The sequence below is a fragment of the Capricornis sumatraensis genome, chromosome 3, assembly GCF_032405125.1.
Source record: "Capricornis sumatraensis isolate serow.1 chromosome 3, serow.2, whole genome shotgun sequence".
NCBI lineage: Eukaryota > Metazoa > Chordata > Mammalia > Artiodactyla > Bovidae > Capricornis > Capricornis sumatraensis.
The window spans coordinates 23,199,811-23,220,021 of record NC_091071.1 but is presented as its reverse complement, the minus strand read 5'-3'; the positions used below and the strand labels follow the sequence as shown (position 1 = coordinate 23,220,021).

General features: G+C 40.9%; 1 protein-coding gene and 1 pseudogene across 1 annotated transcript in view; one reads left to right on the top strand and one right to left on the bottom strand.

The window, feature by feature from the left end:
* Window positions 1-20,211, bottom strand: part of DNAH3 (dynein axonemal heavy chain 3) — a 231,387-nt gene that overhangs the window by 180,063 nt on the left and 31,113 nt on the right. The window contains exons 11-15 of the mRNA XM_068967931.1: window positions 18,288-18,424; window positions 15,329-15,434; window positions 14,984-15,162; window positions 3,181-3,365; window positions 1,647-1,770 (exon numbers count right to left, since the gene is read on the bottom strand). Coding sequence (XP_068824032.1) covers window positions 1,647-1,770; window positions 3,181-3,365; window positions 14,984-15,162; window positions 15,329-15,434; window positions 18,288-18,424 — 731 coding nt within the window. The remainder of the gene's footprint in view (window positions 1-1,646; window positions 1,771-3,180; window positions 3,366-14,983; window positions 15,163-15,328; window positions 15,435-18,287; window positions 18,425-20,211) is intronic.
* LOC138075529 (protein SET-like) lies at window positions 6,493-7,641 on the top strand (annotated as a pseudogene).

Genomic DNA, 20,211 nt, shown 5'->3' with positions numbered 1-20,211 from the left:
GGGGTATAGGAGGACCCTATACTTTCTCCTCAATTTTTCTGTGAACCTAAAACTGTTCTAAAAAAGGAAAAAAGATGCTTGCTCCTTGGAAGGAAAGCAATGACAAACCTGCTGCTGCTGTTGCTAAGTCACTTCAGTCATGTCCGACTCTGTGCGACCCCATAGACGGCAGCCCACCAGGCTCCCCCGTCCCTGGGATTCTCCAGGCAAGAACACTGGAGTGGGCTGCCACTTTCTTCTCCAGTGCATGAGAGTGAAAAGTGAAAGTGAAGTCACAGAGTCTTGTCCGACTCTTCGCGACCCCATGGACTGCAGCCCACCAGGCTCCTCCGTCCATGGGATTTTCCAGGTAAGAGTACTGGAGTAGGGTGCCATTACCTTCTCCGTGACAAACCTAGGCAGCATATTAAAAAGCAGAGACATCACTTTGCTGACAAAGGTCCGTATAATCAAAGCTATGATTTTTCTAGTAGCCATGTACAGATGTGAGAATTGGACCATAAAGAAGGCTGGGCACTGAAGAACTGATGCTTCCAAATTGTGGTATTGGAGAATACTCTTGAGAGTCCCTTGGACTGATTTCCTTTAGTCAGTCCTAAAGGAAATCAACCCTGGATATTCATTGGAAGGACTGATGCTGAAGCTGAAGTTCCAATACTCTTGCCATCTGCTGTGAAGAACTGACTCATTGGAAAAGACCCTGATGTTGAGAAAGATCAAGGGCAGGAAGGGAAGGGGACGACAAAGGATGAGATGGTTGAATAGCATCACAGACTCAGTGGACATGAGTTAGAGCAAACTCTGGGAGATAGTGAAAGACAGGGAAGCCTGGCATGCTGCAATCCATGGGATTGCAAAGAGACAAAGCTTAGTAACTGAACAACAACAAAAACATTTGTTAAAATGTATCTATTCATTGGGCTAAATTCTGGGTTCTGGGGACAGCAGCCATTTAGGTAGAGGGAGAAGAAGGCTGTAGATAGAAACAAACATACACGTCTCTTTTGTTGTTTTGCTGGGCAAAGGTTGTTGTGAAGCAACAATCCCAAGCAACTTCCTCTCTTGGGATTATCCTTGAGTGCAATCTCCCATTCTCTTCTTCAGTATGTGATATTTTGTCATTGTATTAAAATCTTTATTTAGCAGGCAAAGACACTTTTGTGTCTAGAATAGAGCACACAGCACATAGTAAAAAGCCATAATACTCAATGAAAAAATGAGTACGGGCAGATTAGCACTGAATGAGATCAACTGCAAAACTGGCAGTTTCTCAGCTACCAACCATGTTTTATTATCCCTGTCTTGATATCTCACAGATCCATGGTCTTAAATGTAAGGCTGACAATTTTGCTATTATTATTGTAAGGCTGCTCTTATATGCTACTATTTTTGTATTTTTCTCTCTGCGGCACTAAATTTCAATTGTTCAAGGAAGGGAGGGAAGGCATTGGTTGGAGTTACTACAGTGAAGCAGGCTTACAGAGAATATCCCTTAGTGGGAAACAAAAGGAAATTCCTTCTCCACCAATTGTCATGAGCCTTCACCCACGCATTGCTGGATCAAGAGTGGCCCTAGACAGAACCAGGAACATATAGCATATTATAAAGCTGGATATCATTTCTTAAACATCAGACTTTTCCTGTACCTTTTAATGAGGTCCATCTCTGCCTGATCCCTCTTGCTAAGGAGAAGGTTCCGGCTGTTTTCAAAGATATCTTCAATCTGGTCTGGCCAGAGGAACAGAGTGCTGTTCAGTTTGATATCCTCTTCTGCAAAACACACACAGTCTGCTCTAGGACGCTGCTCAGTTTGCAGTGAATTAATTCAGCAGAATAAGAGGTCAACAGAAGTGAGTATAAGGGTGGCAATTAATGAATGGGCCCATTATTGATAAATGTTACCCAACATTTACTGAGCACTTACCAAGGGCCAGGCTAGAAGGTAGATGGTATGATCATCTTTGTTTTTACAGATGGGAAACAAAGTTAAGCCAAGTGGTCAAGGTCACACTGCTAGGAGACAGCAGAGCAGATTTCAAACCCAGAACTAACCAACTCCAAAGCCTGTGTTCTAACCACTATGCACTTCATTATCTTCCTGGGCTAGGTCTGAGTAGAATCCTAGCTAAAGTTTGGTACTATTCTTTAAACTATTTCACCTCATCTGAATTTCAGTCTGGGTTAAAGGTCAATGGTAATATCAATGCCAGATACCTTACACATTTTATGGCTCTGGTCAGTTAAAATGCCCTGGGTTTCCTATGTACTCTTGGGAATTTAGGGGGTAGAGACCACAATGAGGGACTCCAGTGTGTGTTCACATGGTCAAGAGTACAGCTCACGAATGTGCAGGTGGATGGTTATGGGACCAACTTTTCACTCCCAGTCCCTATTTCTCCCTCCCATAACAATTCCTCCCTAACCATGGTGAACACCAGATAATTCATAGGTATTTCCAGATGGAAAAATGTTCTGAAATCTGACTTGTAGAGGTGATATTAGCTTTTCCTTCAGAACCTGGTCCTTACAAAGTTAGGTCCTTATTGAGTCCTAACTTGGCTCAGTAAGCCATGAAGGGTCCCAACCATTTCGTTCCTCTTAAAATATGCAGGAGCATGAAGGAAAGTGCCCTGGCCTCCTCAAAGGTAGGACTGTATTAAGATATAGATGAATGAAACCTACCCATTTACAAAAGCACTCTGCATTTGAAAGAGACTTTTTTAGGAACACCACACATAAGAGGGAAAGACAGGCATCTAAGAACCAGCCAAGTCCCTAGATATTTCTTTTTGTCTACCAATAAGATTCTCATCATTTGATTCAAATTTCTCTGGATAAGAGTGTGGAATTAGTGTCTCTAATGGGGTCGCTGAGGGTCGGACACGACTAAGTGCCTTCACTTTCACGCATTGGAGAAGGAAATGGCAACCCACTCCAGTGTTCTTGCCTGGAGAATCCCAGGGACGGGGGAGCCTGGTGGGCTGCCATCTATGGGGTTGCACAGAGTCGGACACAACTGAAGCGACTTAGCAGCAGCAATATAGAGACACACTTAAAAAGCAGCTCTTCTGATACAGATATTTAGTGGGAGGATTGTGAACTCTTCTTTTCCGGCTCCTTATATCTAAACATTTAAATATATACATACATTTGCACGTACACACATGACATTGTACTTACGGGGCAAATCTGCATAGTCCATCAAGAACTCCAGCCGTTCAACTGCATCTCTAAGTTGCCTCCTGAGTTTGAACACGGTGACATCGCTGGATTTCTTTAAGAATTCAATGAGGAATACTAGCTCCCCAGTGTTGATAGGAATCTCACTGACTTTGTCGGCAATGAGGTTATACTGATTACAGATGCTACAGGGAAAGTAACAGCCATCATCAACATCTAAAATAACTTTCTTATGAAACCCACTATACTAAGCAGACATGATTACTATTTGGAGATTAGAACAAGGTTTTCCAAATTTTCTCTACCTGTCAATTCTTGATGGATAATATTCACATGCATACCATATTTAGAAATAATAACAGTAGAAATGGTAATAATATATGACATGTACTATGCCCTTTACCACGACCATTCTAATCACTGAATGAGTATTAACTCATTTAATTTTCACAAAATTTTAAAGTTAGGAACTATTAATATTATTAACATTTTATAATGGAAGAAATGAGGCTGAGTAACTTTATCCAAAGCAACATGATGTTTAGGTGTCAGAGCCAGGATCTGAACCTGGTTTAACTGATTCTAAACCTTATACTCGTAACAAGTAAGAGTTAAGTCTTATTTGGTTCAGTCTTGGAAGACTGAACTTTTCTAAGAATCTGTCCATTTCTTCCAGGTTACCCATTTTATTCAACATAGTTTTAGAAGTCCTAGTTACAGCAATCAGAGAAGAAAAAGAAATAAAAGGAATTCAGATTGGAAAAGAAAAAGTAAATCTCTCACTGTGTGCAGGTGGCATGATACTATACATAGAAAACCCTAAAGATACTACCAGAAAATTACTATTCAGTGAATTTAGCAAAGTCATAGGATACAAAATCAATACACAGAAATCACTTGCATTCCTATATACTAACAATGAAAAATCAGAAAGAGAAATTAAAGAATCAATCCCATTCACCCTTGCAACAAAAATAAAATATCTAGGAAAAAAACTATCTAAGGAGACAAAATAACTGTATACAGAAAATGATAAGACATTGATGAAAGAAATCAAAGATTACATAAACAGATGGAGAGATATTCCATGCTTCTAGGTAAGAAGAATTAATACTGTGAAAATGACTATACTACCAAATGCAATCTACAGATTCAATGTGATCCCTATCAAATTACCGATGTTATTTTTCATGGAACTAGAACAAAAAATTTTCACAATTCATATGGAAACACAAAAGACCCTGAATAACCAAGCAGTCTTGAAAAAGAAAAATGGAGCTGAAGGAATCAACCTTCCTGACTTCAAATTATACTACAAAGCTGCAGTCATCAAAATCTATGATACTGGCACAAAAACAGAAATATAGACCAATGGAACAAGACAGAAAACCCAAAAATAAACCCATACACTCATGGGTACCTTATTTTTGACAAAGGAGGCAAGAATATACAATGGGGCAAAGACAGCCTCTTCAATAAGTGGTGCTGGGAAAAGTGGACAGCTACGTGTAAAAGAATGAAATTACAACACTTCCTAACACCATACACAAAGATAAACTTAAAATGGATGAAAAACCTAAATGTAAGATTAGAAATTATAAAACTCTTAGAGGAAAACATAGGCAGAACACTTGATGACATAAATCAAAGCAAGATCCTCTATAACCCACCTCCTAGAGTAATGGAAATAAAAACAAAAATAAACAAGTGGGATTTGATTAAACTTAAAAGCTTTTGCACAGCAAAGAAAACTATAAGCAAGGTGAAAAGAGAACCCTCAGAAAGGGAGAAAATGATAGCAAATGAAACAACTGACCAAGGATTAATTTCCAAAATATATAAGCAGCTCATACAACTCAATACCAGAAAAACAAACAACCCAGTCAAAAAATGGGGAAAAGACCTAAACAGAAATCTCTCCAAAGAAGACATACAAATGGCTAACAAACACATGAAAAGATGCTCAATATAGTTCATTAGCAGAGAAATGCAAATCAAAACTACAATGAGATATCACCTCACACCAGTCAGAATGGCCATCGTCAAAAAGTCTACAAACAATAAAAGCTTGAGAGGGTGTAGAGAAAAGGGAATGCTCTTGCACTGTTCGTGGGAATGTAAATCGATACAGCCTCTATGGAAGATGGTATGGAAATTCCTTAAAAAACTAGGAATAAAACCACCGTATGACCCAGCAGTCCCACTCCTAGCCATATACTCTGAGGAAAGCAAAACTGAAAAAGACAAATGTACCCCAATGTTCATTGCAGCACTACTTACAATAGCTAGAACATGGAAGCAACCTAGAGGTCCATCAACAAATAAATGGATAAAGAAGCAGTGGTACATATATATAATAGAATATCACACAGCCCTAAAAAGGAATGCATCTGAGTCAGTTCTGATGAGGTGGATGAACCTAGAGCCAATTATACAGAGTGAAGTAAGTCAGAAAGAGAAAAACAATTATCATAGACGGGCTTCCCTTGTGGCTCAGCTGGTAAAGAATCTGCCTGCAATGTGGGAGACCTGGGTTCGATCCCTGGGTTGGGAAGATCCCCTGGAGAAGGGAAAGGCTACCCACTCCAGTATTCTGGCCCGGAGAATTCCATGGACTATACAGTCCTTGGGGTCGCAAAGAGTCAGACATGACTGAGCAACTTTCACTTTCAAGGCATATATACAGAATCTAGAAAGATGGTACTGAAGAATTTATTTGCAGGGCAGCAATGGAGAAACAGACATAGAGAACAGACTTATGGACACGGGGAGAGAGGAGGAGAGGGTGCAATGTATGGAGAGAGTAACATGGAAACTTAATTACCGTATGGAAAATAGACAATGGGAATTTGCTGTTTGCCTCAGGGAACTCAAACAGGGGCTCTGTATCAACCTAGAGGGGTGGGAAGGAAAGGGAGACGGGAGGGAGGGGCTGATTCATGTTGAGGTTTGACAGAAAACAAAATTCTGCAAAGCAATGATCCTTCAATTAAAAAATAAGTAAAATTAAAAAAAAAACAATAGCTGTCATAGTTTTGCCCTCGCCGTGACGAGGAGGTGGAGGAGGAGTCGGCTTGGGGAGAGCGGAGCCTGAGTTGAGGGAGCCTAGCCACCTGTCCTCCCAATGCCGCCACCCGCTCCCCGAGCGCTGAGAGCCAGGGACAGGGACAGAGTGAGCGAAAGTGCGCCGGAAGGCGGCGCCCGCGAGCGCCCGCGCGTGTGCCGTGAAAGGAAGTGTCTGCCCGTCCCCGTCGCCTTCCCTTCTCTCCCTCTCCCCGCTCCCCGCCCCCGTCCCACCCCGAAAGCGGCACCATGTCGGCGCCGGCGGCCACTGTCAGTAAAAAGCAGCTCAACTCCAACCTCGACGGGGCGGACGAAACCTCAGAAAAAGAACAGCAAGAAGCAATTGAACATGTTGATGAAGTACAAAATGGAATAGACAGACTTAATGAACAAGCCAGTGAGGAGATTTTTGAAAATAGAACAGAAATATAACAAATTCCGCCAACCAGTTTTTCAAAAGAGGTCCGAATTGATCGCCAAAATCCCAAATTTTGGGGTAACAACATTGGGAAGGAGGATGAAGAGGCGCTGCATTATTTAACAAGAGTTGAAGTGACAGAATTTGAAGACATTAAGTCAGCTTACAGAATACATTTTTATTTTTGATGAAAACCCTTACTTCGAAAATAAAATTCTCTCCAAAGAATTTCATCTGAATGAGAGTGGTGATCCATCTTCAAAGTCCACTGAAATCAAACGGAAATCTGGAAAGGATCTGATGAAATGATCAACTCGAACATGGAATAAGGCCAGTAGGAAGAGACAGCAGGAGGAACCAGAAAGCTTCTTCACCTGGTTTACTGATCATTCTGAAGCAGGTGCAGATGAGTTCAGTTCAGTTCAGCCAATCAGTTGTGTCCGACTCTTTGCAACCTCATGGACTGCAGCAGGCCAGGCCTCCCTGTCCATCACCAACTCCCGGAGTTTACTCAAACTCATGTCCATTCAGTCAGTAATGCCATCCAACCATCTCATCCTCTGTTGTCCCCTTCTCCTCCTGCTTTTAATCTTTCCCTGCATCAGGGTCTTTTCAAACGAGTCAGCTCTTCACATCAGGTGGCCAAAGTATTGGAGTTTCAGCTTCTGCATCAGTCCTTCCAATGAACATTCAGGACTGATTTTCTTAAGGATGGACTGATTGGATCTCCTTGAAGTCCAAGGGACTCAGATGAATTAGGAGAGGTCATCAAAGATGATATTTAGCCAAATTCATTACAGTACTACTTGGTTCCTGACATGGACGATGAGGAAGGGAAAGGGGAAGAGGAAGACGACGATGATGAAGAGGAAGAAGGATTGGAAGATATTGATGAAGAAGGGGATGAGGATGAAGGTGAAGAAGATGAAGATGATGATGAGGGAGAGGAAGGAGAGAAAGATGAAGGAAAAGATTACTAATGGAACACTGATGGATTCCAACCTTTTAGAATTTTCTCCAGTCCCTGGGAGCAACTAGCAGTCTTTTTATTTTTCCTCCTCTTGTGCTCTGTCACCCTGTTTTTGACGTCTCTTTTCTCCTTTATACCGTGGTTCACAACTTATCTGGGGGGGGGGGGGGTGGCGCAGATACCTTGAGCAGAATTCAGTAGGAAAATAATCTCTACCCCTTTCTGTTCCCAAATTCATTTTTCTCCCTTCCTGTCTCAACAAAAATTATATATTGGTCTCTGCCCCCAGTTCCTAGCACTAAGCTCATGAAATCCATGTAACTTTATGGGTGATAAGAGTATCCTTCATTCTAGTGAGGTGACTCAGGGTGACTCCTGGATGAGGAGCTGGTCACTGGAAAGACTGAGCCATGATTAGAGGCCTGGAACAAATTAATTAAACTCAAGGACAGGGTCACTAGAACTTTCAATTTACAGCTGGTTGGTCAAAAGCACAGAAGTACAACTCGAACTTGTGACTGGTGTCTGAAATTATGAGAGACAGTCTTATAGGACTGAGCCCTTAACCTGTGGAAGCTGATGCTACCTCTGGGAAGACAGTGTCAGAATTAAGTTGAATTGCAGGGCACCCAGCTGAACTGATTTGTGTGGGGAAAGTCCTCTATACATTTGGTGACCGGCAGTGACAAGAACGAAGAGTTCTATATAGAAGTAAAGGAGACACACAGAAAACACACAGTAGGGAAGATGTAGATTTTGCTGCTCACAAGTTAGACTGAGTTGAGTATTTCTTTTATACCCATTAACTTCTAGATCCTCTAAAAGTCCTGAATATGGGTTGATGATATCAGAAATCTGACCAAAATAACACCTTAGCAATATCTAGGGTTAAGTTAAGCACAACAAACACTGTTTTCTACATGCACTGACAATATCATTTAAAATAAAGATCCAGGGGTCCTGTAAGCACAGGGCTATTCTCTGTATGGTGTAGTGATGGCATAAGGGAGACCAGTATATTTTGCATCAATCTATGGCCTCTCTGCCCTCAATCCCTCCCAGCATCAGAGTCTTTTCCAATGAGTCAACTCTTCATATGAGGTGGCCAAAGTACTGGAGTTTCAGCTTTAGCATCATTCCTTCCAAAGAACACCCAGGACTGATCTCCTTTAGAATGGACTGGTTGGATCTCCTTGCAGTCCAAGCGCCTCTCAAGAGTCTTCTCCAACACCACAGTTCAAAAGCATCAATTCTTCTGCACTCAGCTTTCTTCACAGTCCAACTCTCACATTCATACATGACTACTGGAAAAACCATAGCCTTGACTCATGCAAAGAGTTGACTCATTGGAAAAGACTCTGATGCTGGGAGGGATTGGGGGCAAAAGGAAAAGGGGATGACAGAGGATGAGATGGCTGGATGGCATCACCAACTCGATGGACGTGAGTTTGAGTGAACTCCGGGAGTTGGTGATGGACAGGGAGGCCTGGCATGCTGCAATTCATGGGGTTGCAAAGAGTTGGATATGACTGAGTGACTGAACTGAACTGAACTGAACTGATGGCCTCTCTACTTTATTGTCACTTTTTGGACAAGATTTTCCACCCCGAGGGGAACATACATTCAGACCTGAGGGATAACTTCTTATATCTCTGCTCAGGGCCATGGGATTTCTGATCAGTATTTCAAGTCATTGTTTTAGCAACTTTAGACCAATGCACCTATAGTGGAAATAGATGGCATGCCCACTTTATTACCAATGCACTTAAGGTGCCTCCTGCCTTTATGGCCAGAGTATCCCTTTCTAGGGCACACCTATCACTGGAAACAAGAAGTTACTTCACTCAGCAATCACAGGACAAAAAAGTAGTGAGGGTGGGATGTGGGTTCAGAAGATTCAAACCCACCTAATTGGGCAAGTGAGTTTTTTTTCTCTCCCACCACCCAGGCCTCTTCTCCATTCAGTAGTTTTATATCTGTTTTACCTACCTCATTGGATGGCTGAGAAGAACAAATGACTCAGAGTCACTATTTTCAAGGTAGAAAGAAACTTCAGAACTCAATCACTGACCAGGAGTTTCTGTTTCTGGGCTCTTAGAAATCCCCAGGTTTGTAAGGAGACACATTTACTTTCATTTATATTAAAAAGACCAAAGGAAATTATACATTTATTTTGATGGGGAAGAAAGCATGGACCAACCAAGGCACCATGTTACTTGATATGACAGGATGTGAAAGTGAAAGTCAGTCAGTCATGTCCAACTCTTTGCAACTCTATGGACTATATAGTCTAAGGAATTCTCCAGGCCAGAATACTGGAGTGGGTAGCCTTTCCCTCCTCCAGGGGATCTTCCCAACCCAGGGATCAAACCCAGGTCTTCTGCATTGCAGGCAGGATTCTTTATCAGTTGAGCCACTGGGGAAGCCCTGATTTGACAGGAACAAATACTTAAGGGAAAAAAAAACCAACTACCTGATGCTCAAACTTTCCAAAAGGAAGTGTCCTAGTAGTTCGAAGGCTTAAAATGGTTTACTGTCCTAGTCCCAAATATTTATTCTATAGGCAAAGGAATTGAAGATCCAAGAGGTGAAGCCAGAGAACACAAACAAGTAAATGGAAGGCCTTCGATTCAAAATCAAGACTTCTGGCTCCCAAAAGAGAAATCCCACAATTTCATTACTCAGTCAGAAAGTTGAATGCAGTGGTTGGAAGAGTGTGGATTTGGAGTCAAAATGAACTAGGTTAACCCTGCATGTGCCACTTAAGGATCTCCTGGAGGCTCAGTTTCTTTATCAACATAAAGGAGAGAATAATGAACAACTTCTTAGGGTTGGTGTAAAGACTGATTAGATATTGAATATTCAGAACACTTACACAGTGCCTGGACTACAATGTGTGCTGGAAAAATGATAACTATTATCATCATTAATTTACTGATGAGTTTCCGATATGTAGTTAATAAATCTTAAAAGTGCCATAAAATGCTAAATTTTTACTTATCTACAAATAAATGAATGATATATAAAATAACCTTAATAATGATTATTAGTGTTAAATCATTTTAGTCTATCATTTAAAGCTGTCTGAGAAAGAGAGCTAAAAATAAGACACATTTTGTAACATTCAAATAGAAGCTACTGCTGCTAAGTCACTTCAGGCATGTACCACTCTGTGCGACCCCATAGACAGCAGCCCACCAGGCTCCCCTGTCCCTGGGATTCTCCAGGTAAGAACACTGGAGTGGGCTGCCATTTCCTTCTCCGATGCATGAAAGTAAAAAGTGAAAGTGAAGTCGCTCAGTCGTGTCCCACTCTTCGTGACCCCATGGACTCAGCCCACCAGGCTCCTCCGTCCATGGGATTTTCCAGGCAAGAGTACTGATGTGGGAAGCAGAGTAGCAGAAATTTAATGTCCCAGTATCTTAGCATCATTTCTTTTTCTAGTAACCACAGCCTACTTCTTCTCGGGGTACCCTCTCTTTCCTTTTCTTGATTCTCATGGTTTAGGTAAGGCTGACATTCACTCTAGAGATGAGAATAGTACCCAGATCTAAACCATCCTCTTGACTATGGTGTTTGCCTTGGTGTTGTCCAAACAATCTAAGTCAGGCTAGTGCCTCACTTGCCCAGTGGCACAGCATTGGAAAAAAGGTAAATCTTTTTTCCCCTGTGAATGAGAACCTGGGAGGATTAACTCTGGAGCTGCTGGTGCCCACAAACTGGAGAGAAGCTGTCCGAGAATGAAGCTGACACAGCAGACAGCAAGCAGAGGGAGGGAGACTACATCCTAATTTGTAGTATTGAGGGCCTGAGGCTAGCAACTCCTAAACTTTTCAACATGCAGACTCCAAATTTATTTTTTACCTTAGCCAGTCACACCTCCTACCCCTTAAAACCAAAAACGTATTGACTAACATATGGTGATCAGTAAAATGAAGGCATGATATAGAGTTTAAGATTGAAGAATGAAGGGATGAAGCCAAAGCAAAAACAATACCCAGTTGTGGATGTGACTGGTGATAGAAGTAAGATCCGATGCTGTAAAGAGCAATATTGCATATGAACCTGGAATGTCAGGTCCATGAATCAAGGCAATTTGGAAGTGGTCAAACAAGAGATGGCAAGGGTGAACATTGACATTCTAGGAATCAGTGAACTAAAATGGACTGGAATGGGTGAATTTAACTCAGATGACCATTATATCTACTACTGTGGGCAGGAATCCCTCAGAAGAAATGGAGTAGCCATCATGGTCAACAAAAGAATCTGAAATGCAGTATTTGGATGCAATCTCAAAAACAACAGAATGATCTCTGTTCGTCTCCAAGGCAAACCATTCAGTATCACAGTTATCCAAGTCTATGCCCCAACCAGTAATGCTGAAGAAGCTGAAGTTGAACAGTTCTATGAAGACCTACAAGACCTTTTAGAACTAACACCCAAAAAAGATGTCCTTTTCATGATAGGGGACTGAAATGTAAAAGTAGGAAGTCAAGAAACACCTGGAGTAACAGGCAAATTTGGCCTTGGAATGTGGAATGAAGCAGGGCAAAGACTAATAGAGTTTTGCCAAGAAAATGCACTGGTCATAGCAAACACCCTCTTCCAACAACACAAGAGAAGACTACACAGGGACATCACCAGATGGTAAACACCGAAATCAGATTGATTATATTCTCTGCAGCCAAAGACGGAGAAGCTCTATACAGTCAACAAAAACAAGACCAGGAGCTGACTGTGGCTCAGATCATGAACTCCTTATTATCAAATTCAGGCTCAAATTGAAGAAAGTAGGGAAAACCGCTAGACCATTCAGGTATGACCTAAATCAAATCCCTTATGATTATACAGTGGAAGTGAGAAATAGATTTAAGGGCCTAGATCTGATAGATAGAGTACCTGATGAACTATGGAATGAGGTTCGTGACATTGTACAGGAGACAGGTATCAAAAGAAATGCAAAAAAGCAGAATGGCTGTCTGGGGAGGCCTTACAAATAGCTATGAAAAGAAGAGAGGCGAAAAGCAAAGGAGAAAAGGAAAGATATAAGCATCTGAATGCAGAGTTCCAAAGAATAGCAAGAAGAGATAAGAAAGCCTTCTTCAGCGATCAACGCAAAGAAATAGAGGAAAACAACAGAATGGGAAAGACTAGAGATCTCTTCAAGAAAATTAGAGATACCAAGGGAACATTTCATGCAAAGATGGGTGCTCGATATAGGACAGAAATGGTATGGACCTAACAGAAGCATAAGATATTAAGAAGAGGTGGCAAGAATACACGGAAGAACAGTACAAAAAAGATCTTCACGACCCAGATAATCATGATGATGTGATCACTAATCTAGAGCCAGACATCCTGGAATGTGAAGTCAAGTGGGCCTTAGAAAGCAAAACTATGAACAAAGCTAGTGGAGGTGATGGAATTCCAATTGAGCTGTTTCAAATCCTGAAAGATGATGCTGTGACAGTGCTGCACTCAATATGCCAGCAAATTTGGAAAACTCAGCAGTGGCCACAGGACTGGAAAGGTCAGTTTTCATTCCATTCCCAAAGAAAGGCAATGCCAAAGAATGCTCAAACTACCGCACAATTGCACTCATCTCACATGCTAGTAAAGTAATGCTCAAAATTCTGCAAGCCAGGCTACAGCAATACGTGAACCATGAACTCCCTGATGTTCAAGCTGGTTTTAGAAAAGGCAGAGGAACCAGAGATCAAATTGCCAACATCCGCTGGATCATGGAAAAAGCAAGAGAGTTCCAGAAAAACATCTATTTCTGCTTTATTGACTATGCCAAAGCCTTTGACTGTGTGGATCACAATAAGCTGTGGAAAATTCTGAAATAGATGGGAATACCAGACCACCTGACCTGCCCCTTGAGAAATCTGTATGCAGGTCAGGAAGCAACACTTAGAACTGGACATGGAACAACAGACTGGTTCCAAATAGGAAAAGGGGAATGTCAAGGCTGTATATCGTCACCCTGTTTATTTAACTTATATGCAGAGTACATCATGAGAAACGCTGGACTGGAAGAAACACAAGCTGGAATCAAGGTTGCTGGAAGAAATATCAATAACCTCAGATATGCAGATGACACCACCCTTATGGCAGAAAGTGAAGAGGAGCTAAAAAGCCTCTTGATGAAAGTGAAAGAGGAGAGCGAAAAAGTTGGCTTAAAGCTCAACTTTCAGAAAATGAAGATCATGGCATCTGGTCCCATCACTTCATGGGAAATAGATGGGGAACAGTGGAAAGAGTGTCAGACTTTATTTTTGGGGGCTCCAAAATCACTGCAGATGGTGACTGCAGCCATGAAATTAAAAGATACTTACTCCTTGGAAGAAAAGTTATGACCAACCTAGATAGTATATTCAAAAGCAGAGACATTACCTTGCTGACTAAGGTCTGTCTAGTCAAGGCTATTGTTTTTCCTGTGGTCATGTACGGATGTGAGAGTTGGACTGTGAAGAAAGCTGAGCACTGAAGAATTGATGCTTTTGAACTGTGATGTTAGAGAAGACTCTTGAGAGTCCCTTGGACTGCAACGAGATCCAACCAGTCCATTCTGAAGGAGATCAACCCTGGGATTTCTTTGGAAGGAATGATGCTAAAGCTGAAACTCTAGTACTTTGGCCACCTCATGCAAAGAGGTGACTCACTGGAAAAGACTCTGATGCTGGGAGGGATTGGGGGCAGGAGGAGAAGGGGACGACTGAGGATGAGATGGCTGGATGGCATCATGGACTCGATGGACATGAGTCTGAGTGAACTCCGGGAGATGGTGATGGACAGTGAGGCCTGACGCGCTACGATTCATGGGGTCGCAAAGAGTCGGACACGACTGAGCGACTGAACTGAACAGAATCCCCACATCCAGACAGTAGAAATCTGCATAGAAGAGATTCTAAGGGCTGATTGTAAGCACCCCGTGTCTTCGAGTGTGACAGGTAGCCAATGAGAGGGCCTGTGAGCTCAGACTGCTAGGTAATATCTCTCTGAAGTTGTCTGCAAGAAAGCAAAGGCTGAAGCATCAGAGATTAACTGCCTCAGGATTCTTTCCATCTTCATACTCTAAGTCCCTGGCACGTGGCAATCCATGGGATCACAAACAGCCAGACACGACTGAGCGACTGAACAACAACTACTCTAAGTCCCAGATAGTTTTCTCCTTATTGTTTATCATCTTGTCTGAACCTAGAGTCCCTGAAACCCTCACTTTGGGGGCAGAAACAAGTTGAATTGGAAGTTCAGCCTGGTCATTGCTGGAAGTTGCAAGTCTGATCCACTTTTTCATTCTCCCGTTGTGCCTATTATCATTGCTATTTCCCTGCATGCAGCAATAATACCTGGTATTGGTGTCCCGGTTTACATCCACTTGGAATTGAATCAGACGGTCTTTAAGATTTTGGGCTCGCTCACAGAGATCATAATTTAGGGTCATGGTGTCTAGGCAGAACATGGCCAAGGGCACAGTTATGTGCATGGATGCAATTTCATTTCTCCGCTCTTTAATGCTATTGATCCTCTGTAGAAAAGAGTAGATTCAGTAGTTTAATTTGTCTTTAGCCTCTATGCATTTGCCCCTAGCCTCATCCCCAGCCAATAGTGTTTTTTGACTGTCGCACATGTAACCAAGACACACACACACACACACACACACACACACACAAATGTCAAGTGGCATCTCCTACCGTCACAAAATCCTTAATTTCATGATTTTCTTTCAGGAATGCAGTGATGTTTTGTTCTGCTGTGTTATCCAATAAGTCATCATACTTTTTGTATACATTTAAGTATCTTCCATATTGAAGAGCAGAGAATCAAAGATACAAATACAGGTCACCAAATCAGATTAGTCAGAGTGGCAAACAAAGAGATAATATAAAAACTAGTCCAAACTATGAAAGAAACACATGGCAAAAGGCACAGTGAACTGGGAATTGAGAACTTTGCCTTCAAATTCCAATTTTGCCACTTCTGAGCTACATGAACTTAGACAAAATATTTCTAGTTTTCAAAGGTCAGTGTCTTTAATTTTAAGTGGAAACAACACTTCATTGGATTGTTGTAAAGCTATAATGTAAAGTAATTAATACTATGCCTAACATACAGTAAACATGCAATAAACAATACTTCCTATTCCTTCTTCTAGTTCTAAAATTCTATGTCTAAATTTTAAGATAAATATTCAGGAACTAATGAACCTAAAGTCTACTGCACAGAATTCAGTTTCAGTCTGTTGTCAGATGATGTAAAAATGGCTAGACAGATTTTCCCAAAATTGGAGGACGTTTTGGGATGCTCTGACTTAAAATATGTTTGAAATAAAATAAAGATGACACAGAGTAGGCAGAATTAACTTTGCAGAGCCCAGCGGTATACTTCCAAGAGTTGGCCAACACTTCAGAGACTGAAACTAAGATACCGAGAAGCTTCTGGAACTGTCAGTCCAGAAAAACAAACTATATGTATAAGAATAAACAGGGAAAACAGAGGTTTCTAACAGAAGACCCCAGGTTGAATTCATGAGGGCAGAGCTTCCAAGTCTGAGGCCATGATTTTCAGAATAGACAAAGCAGCTGTTCTCAACTGGAGGTGATTTTGTCCCCAGGGGACATTTGGCCATGTCTGAATACATTTTTGGTTGTCAAAAGTAGGGAGGGTCCTACTAACAGGAAGAAGCCAGGGATGTTGCTAAACACCCTATCATATAAAGGACAGCCTCTCGTAATACAGAATTTTTTGGTCTAGTCTTTTTTGCTTCCCTTCCTTTTGTTCTCTTCTCTTGTGATTTGATGACTATCTTTAGGGTTGTGTTTGGATTGCATTTTCTTTTCTGTGTGCCTATCTATTGTAGATTTTTGATTTACAGTTTCCATGAGGTTTTGACATAGCAGTCTACACATATACACACACAAAAACTCACACGAGCCTGTTTTAAGTTGCTGGTATCTTAATTTCAAATGCATTTCCAATATCTTGCAGTTGAAGTCTCTTCCTTTCACGATTGCTGATTTTGATATATTTGTGTGTAGATGATTTTCTTTCTTTACTGTATGTTTGCCTTTACTGGTGAGATTTCCCTTTCATAATTTTCTTTTTCTATTTGTGGGCTTTTTGTTTTTGCCTAGAGAAGTTCCTTTAGTATTTGTTGTAAAGCTGATTTGGTGGTGCTGAATTCTCTTAGCTTTTAACTGTCTACAAAGCTTTTGAGGGATTGGGAGCAGGAGGAGATGGGGATGACAGAGTATGAAATGGCTGGATAGCATCACCAACTCGATGGACATGAGTTTGAGTAAACTCCTGGAGTTGGTGATGGACAGGGAGGCCTGGCATGCTGTCATTCATGGGGTTGCAAAGAGTCGGACACGACTGAGTGACTGAACTGAACTGAAAGCTTTTGATTTCTCTGTCAAGTCTGAATGAGAGCCTTGCTGCATAGAGTATTCTTGGTTGTAGGTTTTTCCTTTTTATCACTTTAAATATACTGTGTCACTCCTATCTGGTCTGCAGAGTTTCTGCTGAAAAATCAGCTGATAACCATCTGGGGTTCCCTTGTATATTATTTGTTGCTTTCCCCTTGCTGCTTTTAATATATTCTATGTCCTTAATTTTTGTCAGTTTAATTAATATGTGTCTCAGCATGTTCCTTCTCAGGTTTATCCTGTATGGGACTCTCTGCACTTCCTGGACTTGAGTGTTTGCTTTTCATTTAGGGAAGTTATTGGCTATTATCTCTTCAAATATCTTCCCATGTCCATTTTTCTCTCTCTTCTCCTTCCTGGACCACTATAATGTGAATGCTGGTGTGTTTAATGTTATGCGAGAAGTCTTTGAGGCAGTCCTTACTTCTTTTCATTCTTTTTCCTTTATTCTGTTTTGTGGCAGTGATTTCCACCAATCAATCTGTTTTCCAGCTCACTTACTCATTCTTCTGCCTCATTTACTCTGCTATTGATTCCTTCTAGGGATTTTTCATTTAAGTTACTATATTTTTCATCTCTGTTTACTTGTTCTTTAAATCTTCTAGCTCTTTGCTAAACATTTCTTTTATCTTAGTCTGTATATCCATTCTGTTTCTGAGATCTTGGATCATCTTCACTATCATTATTCTGAATTCTTTTTCTGGAAGATTGTCTATTCTTACTTCACTGAGTTATTCTTCTGGGGTTTAACCTTCTTTCTTTGTCTAGAACATATGCCATCTCATTTTGTCAGACTTTCTGTGTTTGTGGTCTCTGTTCTGTAGGCTGCAGGACTATAGTTCTTCTTGCTTCTGGTGTCTGTCACCTGGTGAGTGAGGTTGGTCCAGGGGTTTTTCAAGGCTTCCTGGTAGGACTGGTGACCACTGGTTAAAATTCAGGAATTTCTAAATTTCAGAATCTATCTGGTGCCAAGGCTTTCAGATAATAGGGGTAAACCTCTAATTTGAATTCTGGCTCTCCTATCTATTTGCTGTATAACATTGGGAAAGTTATGGTTTCTTCATCTGCAAATGGGGATAAATAATAATCCCTATGTAAGTAAGTACTGGCTACTTATTACGTATTATTTCAGGTCTGTGGGAATAGGGATTATTTATTTGATGATAGGTAGGAACTCTATCTAAATCAATGCCAAAATGGCTAAGTTACAACTAAACCAACTTACTTGCAGGGACCAACTTGATTTTTCTGAAATACCTCGAAAGTTTGATCCACAAAGTCAGAAACCAGTTTTTCATCAGCATTAACAGTTCCAAGTATCAGATTATATCCTTTCAACTCTGGGAACAGGATAGATTCCACCTAAAGAGTAGAAACCACTTTTAAATGTCATAAGACATCCACAAGACACAAGGAGGAAGATGGCATCAAACTAAAATCTCTAGCAATGTACTCATTTCCAGGGGCATCAGCTGCATTTCAACTCCATTTTCCCTTAGATGGTGCTGGAATCACTCCACTATTCCCTTTAATTTTATTCTCCCTCTTCTTTCTCTTACCGGATTACTCATGTTTCAAATCCCTACTTTTTAAACTTTCATTTCCTTAAAGTGTCCCCCTGGGCCCCCAGTGGATGTTAGGTTTCCCTGCTCACACTCTAAATTTATCCCTCTTGACACTCATCATAACTGTAATTATATGAATGTGTAATGAGCTGTTCTAGATTTGTTCTGGGATATCAATGCCATAAAGGCCTGGATCGTATCTGACTTCTTCACTATGGTGAGAGGCCTAATGAGCGTGGCACATAGTAAGTGCTCAATAAACATTGTGTGACTAAATAAATATTACAGTGGTACTCCTTCCCCCTACCAAATACTTTTCCTCTCTAATGATAAGCTACTAGAAGCGTCCTTTCCAATTCAAACTCTTCCACTAGCTGACTATGTGACCTTAGGTAAGCTACTTTCTCTGGACTTTCATTTTCTCACCTGAAGAAAGGGAGAGAGATACTAGAGTCTTCTCTCAGTTCAGGGGAAAAAGCTATGTCTCTATGATCTGAGGCACAAAATAAATTTTTCCTGAGAATTCAACTTTCTAACTTCTTAATGGCACATGTGTACTTCTAAGAATGTTCTCAGTTGCATGGCTCATGCAGGCTGCAAGTCCTTGTTGGGGGTCCATTGCTTTCCACTGCCCTCTCTGCTAAGAAGGCTTTTAGTGATCTGTCTCAGAAAAGATTCTTCTGAATGCATTACTGAGTTATATGGGTTATATGCAGTTGTTGAGAATGCATCAATTTAGAAAGTGGCAAAAGCAAGTGCAACTGAACTTTCTCTTCCCTCTTTGGACAACCTAAAGGTTTTAAAACCAGTGAAGGAGCAACTTCTTTGCTGTAGCCATACTATAGACAGTGTTTGAAAGCAAGGATATGAATGAAATGGTTTAGGGCAGCATGACTGGAGTATTCAGGCAACGCAATAGATCACAGGTGAGCAGGATAAAAAGACTGCCTCTTGGGGGAAGTCTTCAATTGAAAAATGACTTTAAATGTGGCTGATTTTCACTAGGGAGAACAATATGGAGGTTCCTTAAACACTAAAAATTGAGTTACCTTATGATCTAGAAATCTCACTCATAAGAGATATAGCCAGGGAAAAGTCTAATTCAAAAGGATCCATGCACTGTGATGACCACAGCAACACTACTTATAATAGCCAAGACATGGGAGCAACCTAAATGTCCACTGACAGATGAAGGGCTAAAGAAAATGTGGCATATATATATATATATATATATATATATATATGTATATAAACACACACATGGCATATACACATATATGGCATACATACATATAAATACCCACACAGTGGACTATTACTCAGTCACAATAAAGAATGAAATAATGCCATTTGCAGCAACATGGATGGATCTAGACATTATCACACTAAGTAAAGTATTAATAAGTCAGAAGAGATAGACAAATGCCATATGATATCACTTATATGTAGAATCTAAAATATGACATAAATGAACTTATTTACAAAACAGAAACAGACTCACAGACACAGAAAACAAACCTATGGTTACCAAAGGGGAAAGGAGATGGAGGGATAAATTTGAAATTTGGGATTAACAGATATACA